The sequence below is a fragment of the Vitis riparia genome, chromosome 18, assembly GCF_004353265.1.
Source record: "Vitis riparia cultivar Riparia Gloire de Montpellier isolate 1030 chromosome 18, EGFV_Vit.rip_1.0, whole genome shotgun sequence".
Taxonomy (NCBI): Eukaryota; Viridiplantae; Streptophyta; class Magnoliopsida; order Vitales; family Vitaceae; genus Vitis; species Vitis riparia.
In genome coordinates this window covers 30,085,203-30,104,368 of record NC_048448.1, presented here as the reverse complement: position 1 = coordinate 30,104,368, position 19,166 = coordinate 30,085,203, and the positions used below count along the sequence as shown (strand labels likewise).

The window sequence follows — 19,166 nt, the reverse complement described above, 5'->3', positions numbered from 1 at the left end:
GAAGTTACAATGATGGCTCTGAACGCCAAAACTGAAAATGTGATGATGATGGCTCTGAACGCCGAAACCAAAAATGCGATGATAATGGCTCTGAGTGCCGAAACCGAAAATGCGACTCTGAACGTTAAATTGAAAACGTGGCTCTAAACGCCAAGGTGAAAAAGTGGCTCTATAAGCCAAATAGAAAATGAACGACTCTGAACATCAGAATGAACATGTGGCTCTGAACGCCAAACGAAAAATAATCAACGGCTCTAGACGTCAAACTGCGAAGAAATGGTGGCTCTGAACGCCAAGCTGAAAATGGACGACTCTGTACGTCGTATCCGAGAATGAATGGCGACTCTGAATGCCAAATGACAAGGAAACGATAAGGGGGGGAAATATGCCCCAGTGTAGTGTGCTGCCACAACTCTCTATCCTCTGAGAATGTATAAAAGAGACTCCATAAACCTTAAAAGATACTTTGCTAGTGAGCCGGAATGATCAAATCGACTATAAACATAGTCTCGCAACCCATCCATCTGGATCATGAGGCCTGACGAGATGTCACAATAAGTCAGACATCTCTATCTCGAAATGCTCTGTTAGAGGAATCCATCGTCATCTCAAATGGGTAATCCATTAGGGAGTCTCAAGAGAATAATCTGCTAGGGTAACTACCATGATCTCATCAAAACAATCTACTGCGGGGTCATGGATAGCGGGACAATCACAACATGAATGTCATGCTCCACTGAAAGCTTATCTCAATGAAAATCACAGGAATAGTGACCAGTAAAGCAAATACAGTATCCCTCGGTCAAGTGATGAAAACTGTAACAGATCTATGAGAGAACGATCATTTCCATAGCTAAAGGAAGGAATATGCCCCAACATGGCATCAGATGTACCCGATCTGCCCTAATAACTCAAGAATAACTCCATAGGGATGCATAAAAGATCTGACATGTACTCCACTGAAATGGTGATGTGGGAACCTATGAGCTTGGAGTAACTCCACTCAAGAATCATGATAACATCGGAAAATATGAGTCTAACTGAAAGGCTCAATAAAGGCTCCTCTAGAGAATAGGGACAAAATGAAATCGAATCATCAACCTGACGAGTATCTCATAACTGGGGATGATCATTCAAATCCATGGAGATCTATAGATCTTGACCGAGAGGGCGAATATGCTCCAGCATGGCATCGAATGTGTGACAGGTCGGAAAGATCAACTGACATCAAATCATAAATCATCAACTATGTAATCCTGGTCACCCGAATCCATAACTGAATCAAACACAAATCAAAGAGGCGTATCCCGGGAGGAAGCATGATGACATATAAGTGTCGAAAGGTGCAAACCTAACTGGATAGCTCCAGAGAGACTCTACTGGAGGGTCATCGTCTCAATGTGTATCTCGTAAGTGGGGATGAGCATGCAACTCCATGAAAATCTGTAAATCTCAATCGAAACGGAAATATGCCCCAATATGGCATCAGATGTATGGTAAGTCGAAAATCGAGTGACATGAAACCATCAACCGTCAAATGTGCGATCTCCGTAATCCAAATCGAACCCAAACATCAAGTAAATGTCTCCCGGAATAAGGAGCATGATGACATGCAAATGTCGAAAAATACGGGTTTTACTGGATGGCTCAAGGGAGGCTCCATCAAGGGACCATGATAAAATAACGAACACGTCCTCGTCTCGGTGTGCATCCCACAAGTGGGAGTGATCATGTAGCTCCATGAAGATCTATAAATCTCAATCAAAATGAAAATATTCCCTAGTATGGAATCAGATGTGGAATAAGCCGAAAATCAAACAACATCAAATAATCTGTCATCAAATGTGTGATCCCAATCATCCAAATCCATAGCTGAATCCAACCCACATATCAAAAGGCGTCTCTCAAAAGAAGAAGCATGAGGACATCTAAATGTCAAAAGTGTGCGCCTGACTGAATCACTCAAGAGAGGCTCTCCTGGGAGATCATGATAAGATAACGAACATGTCCTCGTCTCGGTGTGCATCCCGCAAGTGGGAGTGATCATATAACTCCGTGAAGATCTATAAATCTCATCTAGGACGGAAATATGCCCCAGTATGACGTCGAATGTACGGTAGGTCAGAAACCAGGTGACATGGAATCATCTATCATCGAACATATGACCTCCGTGATCCAAATCAAGTCCAAACAACTAGGGAACGTCTCCCAGGATAAGAAGCATGGCGGCAACCAAATGCCGAGAAATGTGGGCTTGACTAAATGGCTCCACAGAGGCTCCACTGAGGGATCATCATAAAATAGTGAACCAATCAATCATCCCAACGTACATCTCGCAAGTGGGGATAAGCATGCAATTCCCTGAATATCTATAGATCTCGCCCGAAACGGAATATGCCCCAGTATGACATCGAATATGTGATAAATCAGAAAAATCAGGTGACATCAAATCATCCATTGACAAGCGCATGATCCCGGTAATCCAAACACAGCTGAATCAGATCTAAACATCAAAGAGACGACTCCCAAAAGAAGAAGCATGACGATATCTAAATATCAACCATATCTTAAACACCTGTCCAAGTAGAGGCTGTCGAAGACAACATCTGATCCCATGGCCTCAGGGTAGTCTTAAGACATGGGACGTAACGTAGGTCAAGGTGATAGGGTGATAGAAATGAAGGAAAACTAGGCTCAAATACCCAATGATAAAAAACTCATGCCCTCATATATGAAATGCAACATGTATAGTGAATCCCGTGAGCCATGGACCTAAGGATGCCTAACGTGAATATGATGTCGATAAGGAGACAAATGAAGCAAAATGAACTGATAGTGATATGTGTAATGATGATGGAACAAATAACACAAATAAGAGTAGTGATCAACTCAAATCAGACATGAAGTGAAGTCACATCAACAATGAACGTAATGATGGAAGTGACAATGACCCAGAGCTCCTAGGAGAAGGTCACTCATCTTACTCTCAAAACATACAATAAAAATAAATACAAAGCATGAAGGACCTCGGAAAGCTCACATACGAACTCCCATCAACAAACATACTCAATTAAGTGACCCTCAAACATCAATATACACACTCAATGATAAAAAGTAATAAACACATGCGTTTTTTTTTTTCAATTTTTTTTTCATTCTTTTTTTTTTCTTTTCAATTTTTTTTTCATTCATTTTTTTTTTCTTTTCAATTTTTTTTTTTTGTTTTTGTTTTGTTTTGTTTTGTTTGTTTTTTTTTTTTTTTTTTTTTTTACATATATACAGATGTACACACCCTGAATATGAACAAAATAAACCCCAAAGATGATATCAACGATGGATAGACACACTCTCAAAACTAAGGTAACAAAAACTCTCTCTGACAAGATGACCTTCTCAAACTAAGAAACTCTGAACCAATGTCCATAGAATAGATAGTGGAAATGATGTGACTATCCTCCATGTAATGAACTGAGGAGGATCACCACTCAGGTGGAAAGAATATGAAACAAAACAAGCAGTAGATAGAACAAAGAAGAAAAGATGAAGGACAACCACTGAGATACGATGGAATGCAGTAATGTGATGGTAGGAAAAAATGATGAGAGAAAGATTCACCTGTAGGTCCAAGACTCATGAGACTCCCAAACAATACATGCATACACTAAAGGGCCCCTATCCCGGTGTAGAAATGTGTGCAAGGCGATAAGAAAGAAAGGTTATAATGCACATGTGAGGCTCAATGGGCTAGCAACGGTCTATGTATCAAAAATGTGAAAAGGTATATGGCTAACCGAAATTATGGTCACCCATCCTGCTACCATGGTCTCAAACATAGTACATCTTTAGCTGATCCACATTGGTCGGCTCTGAGAATCGGTTTCCATCTAGATCCATCAACCATGCAGCGCCCTCTGGGGTCAATTCCCTGATGAAATAAAGTCCGCTCCAGCTGGGTCCGAACTTTCCTCTAGGATCTCTAATCAATCCTTTGATGAACCTCAAGACTAAGTCACCTCTCTATAATGGTCAATCAACAATCTCTGCTATCTTCCCCCACTAGCGGGAGATGAAGGAAGAAATGGACTCATCTGATCTCTGTTTGAAACCCTCAAGCTCTCTCCTCGACACATCCACGACAGCACTAAATGAAAACTATCACAGAAACTCTTAAGCTAGGTCATCCCATGTCCTACATCGCGAGGACTCCAAAGATGCGAACTAATGCTGGGTTGCGCCACTCAAAGATAAAGGAAACATGGTGATCATCTGTGACTCGTCTAACCCATGGACCCTCATCACAGTACTGTAGAGTCGAAGATGAATACATGGATAACCAACGCCCGTATACCTCTCAATGTCAGGCATCCTGAACTTGGCCGGTAGACTGGCCACTGGTATACTATCAAGATCATCCCAAGTCCATGAACTATCAGATACTCTCAACTGCTTGATACGCTACTCAATACGATCCATACATGAATGAGTATCCTCAAGAACTGTCTACTCTGCTGACTGTCTATCTCCTGCCTGAGACTGGTCAAGGCCTCCTAAATAGAAGCCATGGCGGCCATGAACTGATCAACTGTGACAATCCACCGATCTATGTCTGATATCTCGGAAAAGCAAACTAATCCCCCCTCTACTCTGACCCAAGATGACAAATCCACACTGAGAATGAAAAACCAATCTTGAAGAGCATGAAACACAAGATACTTGAATAGAATCCATGGCGTCTGTGAACTAGTCAACTGTGACAGTCTGTTGATCTATGCCTGACCTCTCGGAAAATCGAACTAAGTTCCCCTGTACTCTAACCCAAGATGGTAAATCCACACTGAGAATGAATAACCAATCCTGAAGAGCATGAAACATGAAATATGGTAAGCACAGGGAAAACATGGAAGAAATGCTAGTCTGAACTAGAATGAGTAAGACGTCAAAGTGTAGAAGGACTGTCCGACTGTAACTCAAACCCGTACTAATCTCTGTGCACTCTCAATTGGAGACTAAAAGAAGGAATACTGAATCTCAACTATGACCAAAGAGGCTCTGAAGGCCCTCAGAGGCACCCACGTGTAGGTAGGGAGTCCTAATAGAAGGATCTACGACTCAACCTACGAGGTTAAAGTGGCTCTAAATGGATATGGGTGGACTTTAAAAGATCCTTAGCAGAAGCGATCATACCCTCCGGCAGTACGCAACCCTCTGCACGCCTCCGAAGAGACGGGGCGCTTCCATGCAAGGTGGTCATCACCTCCACACATGCACTACCTCGGCATCCCAGGGGGTTTCCTACAGTGAAAGCTTTAGCAACTCTCAACACTTAATGGTCAGCTAGAGTGCGCAGTGAGTGTTGTGGGTGCATCCGAAAATCCTATGAAGCTAAAGTAGAAAAAGAAACACACTGATCACACAAATATCCATGAAACCTAGCTCTGGGCTATAAAAGTCTTCAAAGATCGGACTCCAATCAGCATCGACGTGTCGGCCTCCTCCAGAATGCTCCCAAACATCGATATAGCCCATCGCTAGACCCTACTCCTAATCGCTAGCTCGGTCAAAGAGCAAACAAAGCAACAAATCTCATATCATAATACGAGATCAAGGAAAACAAGATTGACCAAGACTAAGGAGTTGGAGGTAAGGGGATAGATGTGTGTCCCACATAGACAAACAATACATGCATCACATAAAAGAATAGCAGTCATGCACCAAAGCAGTCATGCAAATAACAGGTATATAACTCATATCTACACACAAGCTAGGCAAGAATATGATAAGCAAGATAGGAATATAACAAGAATAGACAATATGTCGAGATAAACAAGATAATATACAACAAATAGAATCAATCATGCCAAAATGAATGAGATATACAAAAATGAGAATATACATGTCCAGGAAAGCAAGATAATCATACAATAAGAAGAGTCATTAGCTAAAGTAGGTAAGAGAATCAATCGATGTAATCAATATGTCAACATCACAAATGAACATAACAGCCAAACATATATTACAGACAAACATATCAAAGCTCTCAACGTGTAATCAATAACCAATCATACCAAGACACATAGAGAGGGGTATCAATTAATCAACCAATCAAACGCCACATTCCTCTCAACTCGAGTTCAAGTTTGACTCTCTAAAAATCCCCAACGGAGTCGCCATTTTGTGGACCCCGCATTTTGCTCGATGCATTCCCACTCGATGGCGAAACTCACTTTTTATTTTATTTGATGAAAATTTGATTTTTAGAAAAAGACTTGGAGTCGCCACTTATTTTTGTTTTATTTTTTTAAGGGAAAAACCAAATAAGAAAGAAAACCCTAAGTGTGACTCCTGAAGGAAAAAAACGAGTCTGTGAAAAACCAAGTCTAGGTCCGAGGGTCAGGTTACTTATTGGGAAGGTACGGTGGTGAGCCGTAGCACCCCTCTAAGCCCGCATACGTACGGCCTCTACTAAACGAATTGAGGAAATTGTGATAATTAATTAATTAATTATAGATACTAAGAAAAATAATCAATATACAAGTCATGGTAAGAATTAATATGCTAAAAAACAATGATGAAATCTACTTACAAAAATACACAAAATAAATAATAAGAAAATTATGCAAAATGATTTATTGAATTAAATAAATAAAAGATATTAAAAAATAGTTTTCAAGAAATTTCAAAGGATTTTATTAAAAATGATTTTGAATGAGTGATTTCAATTTATTTATTTACAAAATATTTTCTTTAAGTTATTTGATTCAATTTCATTTGTATTTAATTTTCAAGAAAGTTATTTACAATTATTGTATCAAAAGAATTCATTACAAAATTTCAATTTGGGCACAAAAATTATTTCTTACTTGTTTTTTTTTAAAAAGAAAAAAAGAAAAAAAAAAAAGAATGAATTTTTACAATTTTATTTACAAAAGTATTTTGATTCGTTTTCATTTAAAAAAAGTGATTTATACAAATTATTTAAAAAACCATAACTTTATTTGCAAAAGAAATCTTAATTAAAAATTAAAAAAAATTAAATCTTCTATTTCTAAAAAAATACTTTTAATCACATTTTAATTGAGGAAAAAAAAGAATTCATTTAAAATAACATTTTTTTGGACAATTTTATTAAAAAATAATTTTTGGGACAACTTTATTTACGAAACAATTTTGGAACAATTTTTATTAAAGGAAGAAATTTTTGGACAATTTTATTAAAAATAATTTTTTTAAAATTCTATCAAAAACAATTCTTTTGGATTTTTCTAAATGCATTTTTCTGAATTTTTATAAATAAATAGAAACTTTCTCTTATTAGAATATTTTAAAATCATTATTTTATTAAAACATATTTATTGAATCATTTTGTCTTATTTAAATGAAATTTCTAATTTGTTCGACCACGAATTCTGTACATAACAAATAAACATATACAAACAAATATTTACAAGAATTAATAAAAATAAAATCAAATAAAAGTGGTAAATAAAATATGTACCCAAATAAACTTGCAAGCTCCACGTGTCATCAATTTGTACTCAGCCAACAACATTGCAGAGTGGGTCTATGCAAAAACAAGAATAGCACAAATGTAAATATCCAAAGATGTACAAAATCCCAAACAAATATTCAAACCCAAATTCCAATTTCAAATTAATCCCATAAATTTCACCGATTAAAATGAGCTCAAATTACTATAGGTCTTAACCTAGAACATCCAAATTAATAACAAAAAATACAAACATAATCAATCAAACCTAAAATTGGATAAATTAAAATAAATTCTACTAGGCCTAAATATAATATTCCATAATCTAGATCTAATTTAATATACTCCACAATTGTCCCATGTCCAAATTAAATAATTCAAATTAGTCAAGCCCATATCAAATATTCAAATAATCCAATAAATATCACCCACATTATGGACCCCAAAATTTACATCAATTAACAAGCTTACATAAAAAAAATATACATGGTCAAGGGAAATAATATTTCAAGCTCAATCCAATAAATCCAAACAAATAATAAATTAACAATAAGCCCAAGCCCAAATAAACAATATGGAAATAATATTTCAAGCTCAGTTCAATAAGCTCAAACAAATAACAAATTAACAATATGCCCAAGTCTAAATAAATAATATGAAAGTAATATTTCAAGTCCAATCTAATAAGCCCAAACCAATAACAAATTGACAATAGGCCCAACTCAAATAAATAATATGCAATTGATATAGTCCAAATATCCTTAATTAATCCCACAAACCCAAATTAACAAATTTCAAATTAACCTATCAATAATAAATTAACCAAAATTTCATATTAATTAACAAAGCCCAAACATAAGGCCTACAATTAAACATAAATACACAAACCCAATTTCAACAATAATTATTATTAACATCAAATCAAAAATAGTAATAATAATAATAATAATAATAATAATAATAATAATAATAATAATAATAATACACGGGAAATAAATAATAAATAAAAAAGAAATGGGAAAGGAAAAAATTTTGGGGTCGTATGGGAATTAGGAAGGGGATGAAAAATGAAAAATAAAAAAAATAAAAAAAAAATAAAAATAGAAGAGGAGATAGGAAGATGGGTCGGCTGGGAATTAGGGGATGAAGAAAAAAAGAAAGAAAAAAATGGGGGGTCGGCCCTTCTCGGGAAAAATGGGAGGAGAAAAACTAAAAAAAAATAAGAAAAGAAAAAAATGTAGAGTGGAAGGGGAAGGGGGGAAAATGGGAGCTGGCCGTGGGAAGGAAAAGAGGAATGGAGGAAGAAATAAATAAATAAATAAATAAAATGGATCGGCTCTTTCTATCTCCAGAAAAAGTAGCAGCAAAAAAGGGAAAAAAATGAGGAGCCCCCCTCTAATGGGGGGCCGGCCAAAGGGAAGAAGAAGGAGAGTGGGAGGAGTCCGCCGTGTGGGGGGCAAGGGGAGATAGAGGGCTTAAGAAAAAAATGGCCCGCCAGAAGCCCCTGTGTAGAGATGAAAAAAGAGAAATAAATGAGGGAGAGGGGAGAAGGATGGGGGGGCCCGCGGTGTAGGAGTAAGAGAAGAGGAGATGAATGGAGGGTTCTTGGAGAAGAAAATGGGGGGAAATTTTGGAGGAAAAAAAAAGGTGAGGTAACCGGCCAAAGGGAATTGGAGAGAGAAGAATGGGTGGGTGAGAGTAGGTGGAGGAGAAAAAGGAAGAGAGAAGAGAGAGAAAAATAAAAATAAAAAAAAAAATATATATAAAAATATAATATAATATAATAATAATAATAATAAGTAAAAATAAATAAATAAATAAATAAATAAAATAAAATAAATAATAAAAACTAAAAATTAAAGGGTGAGTAGGCCTAAAATAACACATGTAATTGAGATTTAAAATTGGATTCAAAATTAACGTAAAAATAAAATTGGAACAAATTTTGGGGTCTATAAAAGGGTAAGCAAAAAGCATGACAAACTTTTTAGAATGGGTCTCAACTTCAACAACATAGCTAATAACATGACACCTGAACCCGAAGGCTATGGAGGCCTCAGTCATTTCACATATAAACCCATAAAACCCAACATATGAGTGTGATTAATTAACAAATCCAAAACTACAAAATATATATATATATATATATATATATCTTAAACAGTTGTATAAAAATTCTAGAAATCATAACTGAATTTAAGTTAAGAATCTTAAATAAAATAAAATTTAAAGCAGTTTTTAATAGAAACACCCTAGAATAATAGAGAAAGATAAAGTCAACAACTCAATAAAGAAAAATAGTTCAAGAGATATGAATTCTTTTACGTAAATTAATTTATAGGTGAACTCATTTAATTCAATAATAAAATTCAATTTCTTTAGAAAATTCAACAATTTCAATTTGAAGATAGAACCAATAAGTATACTTTGCATAATTAATTCATATTCAAAAAAGTTTTATAAACAAACATTTTATTCTAGTCCCTCATAACATCACAATGCCCAAATAGTGGGACTTGATCTAAGTGACTAACCTCAAATTATTCCTCTTCCCGATGGATGGATGGTTTCCAATTAATGGTATACCAAATACTAATAACACCCTTATTGGCTAGGGTTGGACTACATCACTATCCCAACCAAGAGTAATAAAGGTCAATAACTTAACCCTTATTGACCTGGGCCATTGATATCCAAAGTTTTCATAATTATTTTAATTAATTGAAAAAGATAAAATTCTTTTGCATAATAATCAAACAAATATGATATTCCCCATTTATTTTATGAACCAACAAACAAATAAGTATGTATAAGAAAATATCACTTAAAACTATTTTAGGGAATTCAAATATTTTGATACCTTAAAAAAACATATGATAACAAATAGGGAATTATAAAATAACTCATTGCATTATTAACTCCTATCTTGAAGGAATCACTAAAATTCTTAAAAGAATGAATTCATACCTTTAAACTATAGAACACAGTAAATACTAAAATTCTTTGAATCGAAGTTCTCTTAAAAGAATTAATCCACATCTTTCAATTGTAGAACATAGTAAATACTAAAATTTTCTTCTAATTATTTGAATCGAAGTTCTCTTAAAAGTAATTAATCCATACCTTTCAATTGTATAACATAGTAAATACTAAAATTTTCTTCCAACTCTTTGGATCAAAGTTCTCAAGGGACCTCTCTCTCTCTCAATTTTCTCTTTTCAATTTGTTATAATTCAGAGAGACCATAAGAAGTTAAAGATAATGGGCAATTAAAGGGACCAAAACTATTGATCTTCTTTTACTCCTCTCTCTCTTTTTTTTTTTAATACATGAATATCCCTAGAATCAATGTCGGTATTTGGGGCTGGGAGGAATTTTCTTTTGTTACCACTTGTATTTGGGGCATATATAAGACGGATCGCACATTTTTTCACCTCATGGGATGCCCCTGATAGACTAAAGGAAGCCTTGATGTGCTTGAACACACTGGCATGGGTAGACTTTGATTTCACAAATTGAGTGCGAGGTAGAGACACCATCCACACGTGGTCCGTCTCAACAACTCTGTCTCCACTGTGTGCCCAAGAGATGGAATGACTAAAATAAGGTCCTTCACTGCATTCAAAATTACAGCAAATCCCACCAAGCCGCTGAATAGTTTCGCCCGCCTCAAGTGCAAACACGCCACATAGAGCAATCCCCAATAAGTTATCGTCAAGCCAATCTGGAGGCAGGGTTGCTGAAACTGAAGCTCCCATATTCTCATGCCAGGCCCACTTTGGAATCCTACTTCCAGGAATCAAAATACTGCATCCTATTTCTGGAAAAAGTTTCTGCACCATGCATTTTATAATGTTAATATAATAATACCATTGAGAGAGAGAGAGAGAGAGAGAGAGAGAGAGAGAGACCTGATGAAGTCTCTCTAATACCATTGCCACATCATCCCGATATAGTCCGGAGCAATTCCATAGCATGAATTCTACAGGACAAAGCCAAGTGGAAACCAACTGGTGTTGTGGGATTATCATCGGAGATGGAATCGGTAAAGACATCAGGGACATGCAATCACAGGCATCTAATAATTTTATGCTTGGTGGAAGCTTCGGAATTTTTTGAAGTTGCTGACACTGCCTCACCAAAAGAACTCTTAGATTAGACAGTCTACTGATGTCTGCAGGTATGCTAACGAATTGGTTTCTGCTGAGGTTTAATACTTCCAGACGGTCCAAGTGGCAAAGCTTGTTATCGATTGTTCCTTCCATTAAATTGCAGTGACTTAGATCTAAATTTTCTATGAAGCGTAGACCTGACAAAGAAGGCAACTGCAAACCAATATCATCTGAATTTTCTCTATGCAGTAACCTGAATGTAAGGGATGAGATCCAGAAGTTAGATGTTGATCCTTTGCATCCACTAAATGATAACTCTCTAAGGTTTGTCAAATGAACAAGTGTGATGGGTGGTTTTGTTATGGCAGTTCCATCAGCTTGAAGACTCCTTAAGCATTGCAACATTCTCAGGTCCTCTGGCAATCTGTTGAGTTTTGAACAACCAGAAACAATGAGGGTTTCAAGAGATTTCAACTCACAAATGCTATTTGGAAGACTCCTGAGGTCTTTGCATTTTCTAAGATTCAGTAACACAAGCCGTTTGAGATGAAGAATTGAATGGGGCAGCTCTCTTATAGATGTTCCATCTAAAAGAAGCCTTTCCAAATGTTCCATACCTTCCATGTTCTCTGGAAGTCTCTCTAGTTTTGAACAGCCAGAAAGGATGAGAGTTTTGAGGGATTTCAAATCACAAATTCTGCCAGGAAGGACCTTAAGGTTTTTGCAGCTTTTCATATTTAATAAAACAAGCCCTCGGAGATACCCAACCGATGAGGGAAGTTCTACGATAGGAGTGGCTTCCAAATTAAGCTCCAATAAAAACTCCATATTGGCTTCGATGTCTGGAAACTTCTCAAGTCTTGAGCACCCAGAAAGGTTAAGAACTTCAAGAGATTCCAATCCAGTGATTCTGGGAAAATAGTGAAGCATCTTGCAGTTTCCCAAATTCAACGTCTTAAGATTTTTCAGCCTAGCAATTGATGGGTGCTCCTCATGCAAACTTGTACAACCATCAAGATTCAGTGTCTCCAGAGATGGTGCAACAGACAAGTCCGGACATTCAACCAGGTATGGAGAGTGACTGAGATCCATGACCTTTAAATTGCCAAAACACTGTAACATAAAAATAAAATAAAATAAAATACAATTCTTGAATAAATTTGCTTGGAAGAACTTTTCAGTTTACTGAGAAATAAGTATAAATCATACCTTAACCTTCTTCTCTTTCCAAAGGTGTTTTAAGCTGCTATGCTTCAAACTGAGTTCAACCAGTTTCACACCTTTAAAATTTGATGGCAATGATTCCAAACTCCATCCATCCCAATGAAGATATCTTAATTCATAGGAAGGAAATTCGAATTCCTCAGGAAGGTGCACTGTGTTAGGATCATTTGATAAAAGTTCGTCCCTAAAGACCCTGAGGAGTCGAAGTCCTTTCATATTGTTAAAAGCTTCAGTTGTAAACTGTATTTCTCTTGATGTCGACAAATCAAAGGATATCCCTTCAATTGCCTCTGTCCCCTGAAAACCAACAACCGGGGAGAGATAAGTGAAGCAGAAAATGCTTAAAATCATATAGATAAGCAACTTCTTGAATGAAAATGCCTTAAAAGTTTAAATAATTAAGTTCAGGCACTTGCTCGTACCGTATTTTGTGCCAACACAGCACGGACATCCTCTGGATCCCACAATCTACTCCTTCGGCCAGGTCTTGTAGGGCATTCTTCCCGAACGATTTCCCAACCCATTTGTTTTATCAAATCATGCATCATTATCTTGTTGTCTGAGATACTGATGAGACATCTATCATTGAGAACTCTGATTCCGCTAGTTGCAGAAAAGTTGGAATCATTAAGTATACTTTCAACAAAATTTACGTCCGGCCCTATGAAGAAGCATGCAACATCAAGGAATATCTCTTTTTCTGTGCAATCTAGTACATCGAAACTTATTCTAAGTACATCTTGGATTTTCCTTATCGGTCTTCTTTGTAGCTTACACAGTTCATTTTCCCATTGATGTATGGTCTTACCACATAGGAAAGATCCCACAACTTTGACAGCCAACGGAAGTCCATTACAATAATTTACTGCAAGTCCGGAAAGGTTCAAAAAGCCTTCCTCAGGAAGGTTTTTCTTGAACGCCATGGAAAAAAACAGTTGAAAAGCTTCCTCAGATTCTAATCCCCGAACCTCATACAATTGATCAACTCCATGCGCATCTAATATATGTTTATCTCTGGTTGTTATAACAATTCTACTACCTGAACCGAACCATTGATTGTTTCCAGCCAACGCTTCTAAGTGAGCCAAATCACAAACATCATCGAGAATGATAAGAACCTTTCTAGAGCAGAGCGTCTTCTTTATCAAGCTAATGCCTTCATCAATGTTGCTTATGCGTACAAATTTTTCCCCTAGGATATCTGCTAGAAGTTGTCTTTGTAATTCAAGCAATCCATGGCGTTGCTCTGCCTCAGCAACATTTGAAATAAAGATAGCATCTTCAAATTGATGAGCAATTTCGTTGTATATTACTTTGGCGAGGGTGGTCTTTCCTACTCCACCCATTCCACATATTCCTATCTTGCGAACATCATTTGACCCCATACTTAATAGTGCATTCATTTCTTCCAAACGGGAATCCTTTCCGACGAGGTTCTCATCAACATGTAAGCGTTTAGGCTTCAGCATATTGGAAACGTTTTGAGTAATGCGATGAATGATCTCAGATTCATACCTGCCAAATGGAAAGCACAATATAACAACCTCCAATGAACTACAAATTAATTGTGAGGAAAAAAAAATGATGATGATTTAGTTTTAGTTTTTTTTTTGAAGCAGGTGAAACTATTTAGTTTTTTAAAAGTTACTTTTCTATTTTTTAAATATGATTTAAAAATACCTTTCTATTTTTGAAATATGATTTAAACGTTTTTCTATTTTTGAAATTAAAACCCTGTTTTAAAAAAATTATGGTCAGTTTGGTGGTCATTCTCTAGAAATAATCTTTAAAAATAAGACGAAATAAAAAACAATTTTGGAGAACAAGTAATAGAAGTTATTTTTACATATTTATAAAAACAAAGAAAAGCATTGGGAAGTAATTTAAAAAAGAAAACAATAAAAAAATAAACAAAGTCTGATACATCTCTTTCTTCTTTTATTCTCTCTCCACCAATCAATATCAAAATTTTTAAATATGATTCCTTTTTAATTACACTTTATTTATTTATTTATTTGAATTTACTTTAACTTTTAAATTTTTTAGGTAAATAAATTCCAAATCAAATGATAATTGATATATATGATTTATTAATTTAAAAAAAAAATAAAACTCAAAAACCAATCCAATTAGTGTTGGAAAGTTACAAAACTCAAAACCAATATAGAAAACAAATTTTGTTAATTTTTTTACCAAGCAAATGAACTTCAAATCAAGCAAAATTTAATTTTTTTTATTCATAAATAAATTTAGTAATTTTTAAAAATAATTTCAAACTCAAATAATAACTCAATTAACATAAAAAATTTATAAACAAAAATTAGTTTAAAATGAATTTATTGTTTGACTAATCTATAGAATCATTTTTTCTTTAATTTGTTAGCAAGTTTATTAATTAAAAAAAATATAGAATTCAAAACATAATACAATTAGAAGTGGAAATTCACGATCTAAAATCTATCCAAAATGACTCTTATATTTCTCATACAAAACTTTATTTTTATGAGTTTTGTCGCTGGAAAAATGGGTTTTTAATAGAATTAAAAAATAGACCTAAGAACTATAAAAAATAATAAACCAAAATTAATACATAATAAGTTATAACTTACTGTTTCTCCTAAGCGCATAACCATATTTTCCAAATTTTCTTGCTAGGTAAATAGAATCCAAATCGGGACTTAATATCTTAAATTCTTTAATGAATCTTCTCATTTTTAAGATAATTTGAAATTAAAAAAAAAAAAACTAAAGATAAAAACTAATCCAAAATACTATGCCCTTAATTGAATGGTAAATGTATAGATGTACTAAAAATTTTACATATTTAAATATTAAAAATATTAAACTTTATTTATTTTTAATAAATCGAGACTTAATATCTTAAATTCTTGAATGAATCTTCTCATTTTTAAGATAATTTGAAAAAAAAAAAAAAAACTGAAGATTAAAACTAATCGAAAGTACTGCATCCTTAATTAAATGGTAAATGTATAGATGTAATAAAAATTTTACATTTTTAAATATTAAAAATATTAAAATTTATTTATTTTAAAAAAAAAATTGAATAAATCAAGACTTAATATCTTAAATTCTTTAATGAATCTTCTCATTTTTAAGATAATTTGAAATTAAAAAAAAAATTGAGGATAAAAACTAATCCAAAATACTATATCCTTAATTGAACGGTAAATATATAGATGTGATAAAAAATTTTACATATTTAAATATTAAAAATATTAAACTTTATTTATTTTTAAATTTTTTTGAATAAAATATTATTAATTTTAAAATATTATTTATTTTAATAAAAAATCAATTAAGCTTTAGAAAGATGATCACATTTTTATAACATGTACTAAAATACTATCATTTTTGTATAAATATATATATATATATATATATATATATATATATATATATATATATATATATATATAATTCATTATTTTAGTACATGTAAACAAGCATATAGGAAGTGAGCAATGGGCATGCCAAGAACGGACTCTCAGTTAATTTTGGTCATGCTTATCCGATTTCATCAAACTCAGTTTCCAACACTTAAAAATCAAACATAATTGTGACTTAAGTTGGTCAATGAATAAAAAGCAACTCAAAACGGAAGAGATGGAGTATAACATACCCATGCTCCACATGCCATCCAGACAGACCGCCGGCTTGGGTCAGTGCGGCCCTCCATCTCAGCACCCTCTCCTCAGTGACTTTTCCGCATCTTGCAAATGCTTCTCCAAAACTTCCCGTTTGTTTCCGCACATCAGACGGATCCACATGATAGAAAACTGGTACAACTATTTGTCCCTCACGCCTGGACTCCATGATCTTATCAAGCTCATCCAAACACCATTTTGAATGAGCATAGTTTTTGGAAAAAACTACAATAGACACCTTTGATTCTTCAATAGCTTCCAAGAGTGAAGGTTGAATCTCTCCTCCTCTTTCAAGTCCTTCATCATCTCTAAAGGTGTGGATGCCCCTCCTCGTCAAAGCCGAATAAAGATGATCCGTAAAATTTGAGCGGGTATCTTCCCCTCTAAAGCTCAAAAACACATCCCATCTCCCTGGAAAAGAAGAGGTGCCTGAAGAAGCCATTCTTGGGAGCTATCTGGTTGTTAGTCCCAAATTACAAGACACTCAGAAAATTTTGGGTTGTTGTTGTGGGAAGGTTTTATCTCTCCACCTTTTTAACATAGGAGCTTCCTCTAATCTTCCTAGGAACTTTCATATTTTTTATTTTATCTTATTCTTTTTAGTTTTTAATTTTGGTAATGCCTATATGCATTGTGTTTGGAACAAAGGGCGAGACTTTATGGAAAGGCCGGTGCATTTTCTTTCTGTGCATGAGAGGTGAATAGGCCAGGAAAGAAGGTGGACACCAAAGTCAACACTGGCTGGTACTATGCTGCAGCTTTTTCATTCCTTTATCCCATACCATTGGTAATCAACTTTTATCAATTTTTCTTATTTTTTATTGTTTACATTTAGAAAATATTAATTTTAAAATTTTAACTTATAAATTAATTTATAACAGCAGCTACAATAATAATAATAATAATAATAATAATAATAATAATAATAATAATTAACTTAAAAAAAATGATTCGGAGTAAAGCATATTAAAAGTTTGTTGTGAATGATTTTAAAATTCAGCTTCCCTAAATTGTCATCAATGATTTGCCAAGTCCTTTCTAAAAATGATAAAATTTAAAATAAAATTGGCAAATAGCAAAATCCATATAGTGATTTTTATCAAATATATTTAAAACGTGAGACCATAATTTAGAAAGTTAAAATGATGTGTTTTACCATAATTCTAAAATCTTCGAATAAGTGAAGTTTAAGTTACTTGAACAAGTTTGAAACTTGCATTGAATCTCTAGAATATGATCATTGTAATTTAAATAAAAATTAAAAAAACAATTATTCTAAAAGAAAAGACATGATGTAGGATCACGGAGCTAATGATTGGGAAAAAAATTAAGTAAAAAAAAAAATGTGTGTAATGCCATTGTGTGGATGAGTCAACATATGCATGGGCAAATGGGCTAATTATAGACGAATTTGCCCCATTGAATGTTGGGAGAGAGAGAGAGAGAGAGAGAGAGAGAGAGAGAATAATTTGCCTAATCAGAGACAAGGTCCCCACACGCTCTTTCTTTTTGACCAAGACTTGTGTTTACATCGAGAGAGAGAGAGAGAGAGAGAGAGAGAGAGAGCATTGAATGTTCCAACACTTCCTGCACGCTATTTCTTTTTTGAGAAGACAACAAGGTCCCCACACGCTTTTTCTTTTTGACCAAGACTTGTGTTTATATCGAGAGAGAGAGAGAGAGAGAGAGACGATTATTTTCATGGCTGTAGAATTGCTAAGCCCCATTTGATATTTGATTTTCACTTGGGAAAATAAGAAATGTTTTAACTTTATCTAATTTTTTTTTTCCCTTCCGTTTTTTCAACCTCTAAATTTTACAACATGCAAATGCAATTTTCCATTAAAAATTAAATTAAATTCATTTTTAAAATTTTCAAATAATTATTGACTTACAAAAATAAATTAAATTATCTCAATTTCATTTTCATATAATTGAATTGAAAAATGAATTTATTGCAAATGAGGAAAAATGGTAATTAAAAAACCAAACTAATTTGAAATAGGTGTTATTTTTTATCAAGAAAATTTAAATCTAAAACTTTTAAATTTTTACTCAAAAGACAAATCGATAAATAAAAATAACTTAATTTGATTAAGAAATGAATCTAAAATATGTCCATAAAATTCCAAAACCGAACCTAAAATTCAACCACATGGAACTAATATTTTTGTCTAATAAGGATTCAATTTCTTGTGAAATTAAGTTTCATTTTGCCCTTAAAAAAATACAGTAAAAATCATATATATTTGGTTTAAAAATAAATTTACCATCGTTTTTCAAAGTTTAGTTATTTACAATTAACAAAACTAAAATCAACCAATAATCATCAAAATAAATTTTTCTTCAATTAGAAGTTTAGAAGGAATCAACTTTTCCAATTATTTTTTGAAAAATAAAATAGCAAGATTTGATATCCTTCCTCAAATTAAGAATAAGAAATTAATAAATTAATTTCAACAATGAACACATATTTAATTAACAAATCCATAAACATAAAAGATGCACCACATAAAAATCAATCATAATAAATGAAATTTAACTTAATTAGTTAAACATAATTAGGAACAATAATTATTACCCAATTACCAATTTATTTATTAATTACATTAATAATCATTAACCAATATTTTGTTATTGTAATAATTTTTCTATTTAGGTATATCTTGAAATATGCTA

General features: G+C 33.7%; 1 protein-coding gene across 2 annotated transcripts; it reads right to left on the bottom strand.

Moving 5' to 3' along the window:
* Positions 1-10,614: 10,614 nt before the first annotated feature.
* On the bottom strand, positions 10,615-16,985 carry LOC117905872 (disease resistance protein RPV1-like). 2 transcript variants are annotated; one of them, XM_034818730.1, is made up of 5 exons: positions 16,463-16,985; positions 13,245-14,337; positions 12,808-13,119; positions 11,398-12,711; positions 10,616-11,319 (listed from the first exon to the last, which is right to left on the bottom strand). In XM_034818730.1, the coding sequence occupies exons 1-5, from the start codon at positions 16,927-16,929 to the stop codon at positions 10,771-10,773; spliced, it is 3,735 nt and encodes a 1,244-aa protein (XP_034674621.1). In that variant the 5' UTR covers positions 16,930-16,985; the 3' UTR covers positions 10,616-10,770. The 2 variants fall into 2 exon arrangements, with proteins under 2 accessions (XP_034674620.1, XP_034674621.1); XM_034818729.1 differs by having other exon boundaries at positions 10,615-12,711.
* Between the last annotated feature and the right edge of the window lie 2,181 nt (positions 16,986-19,166).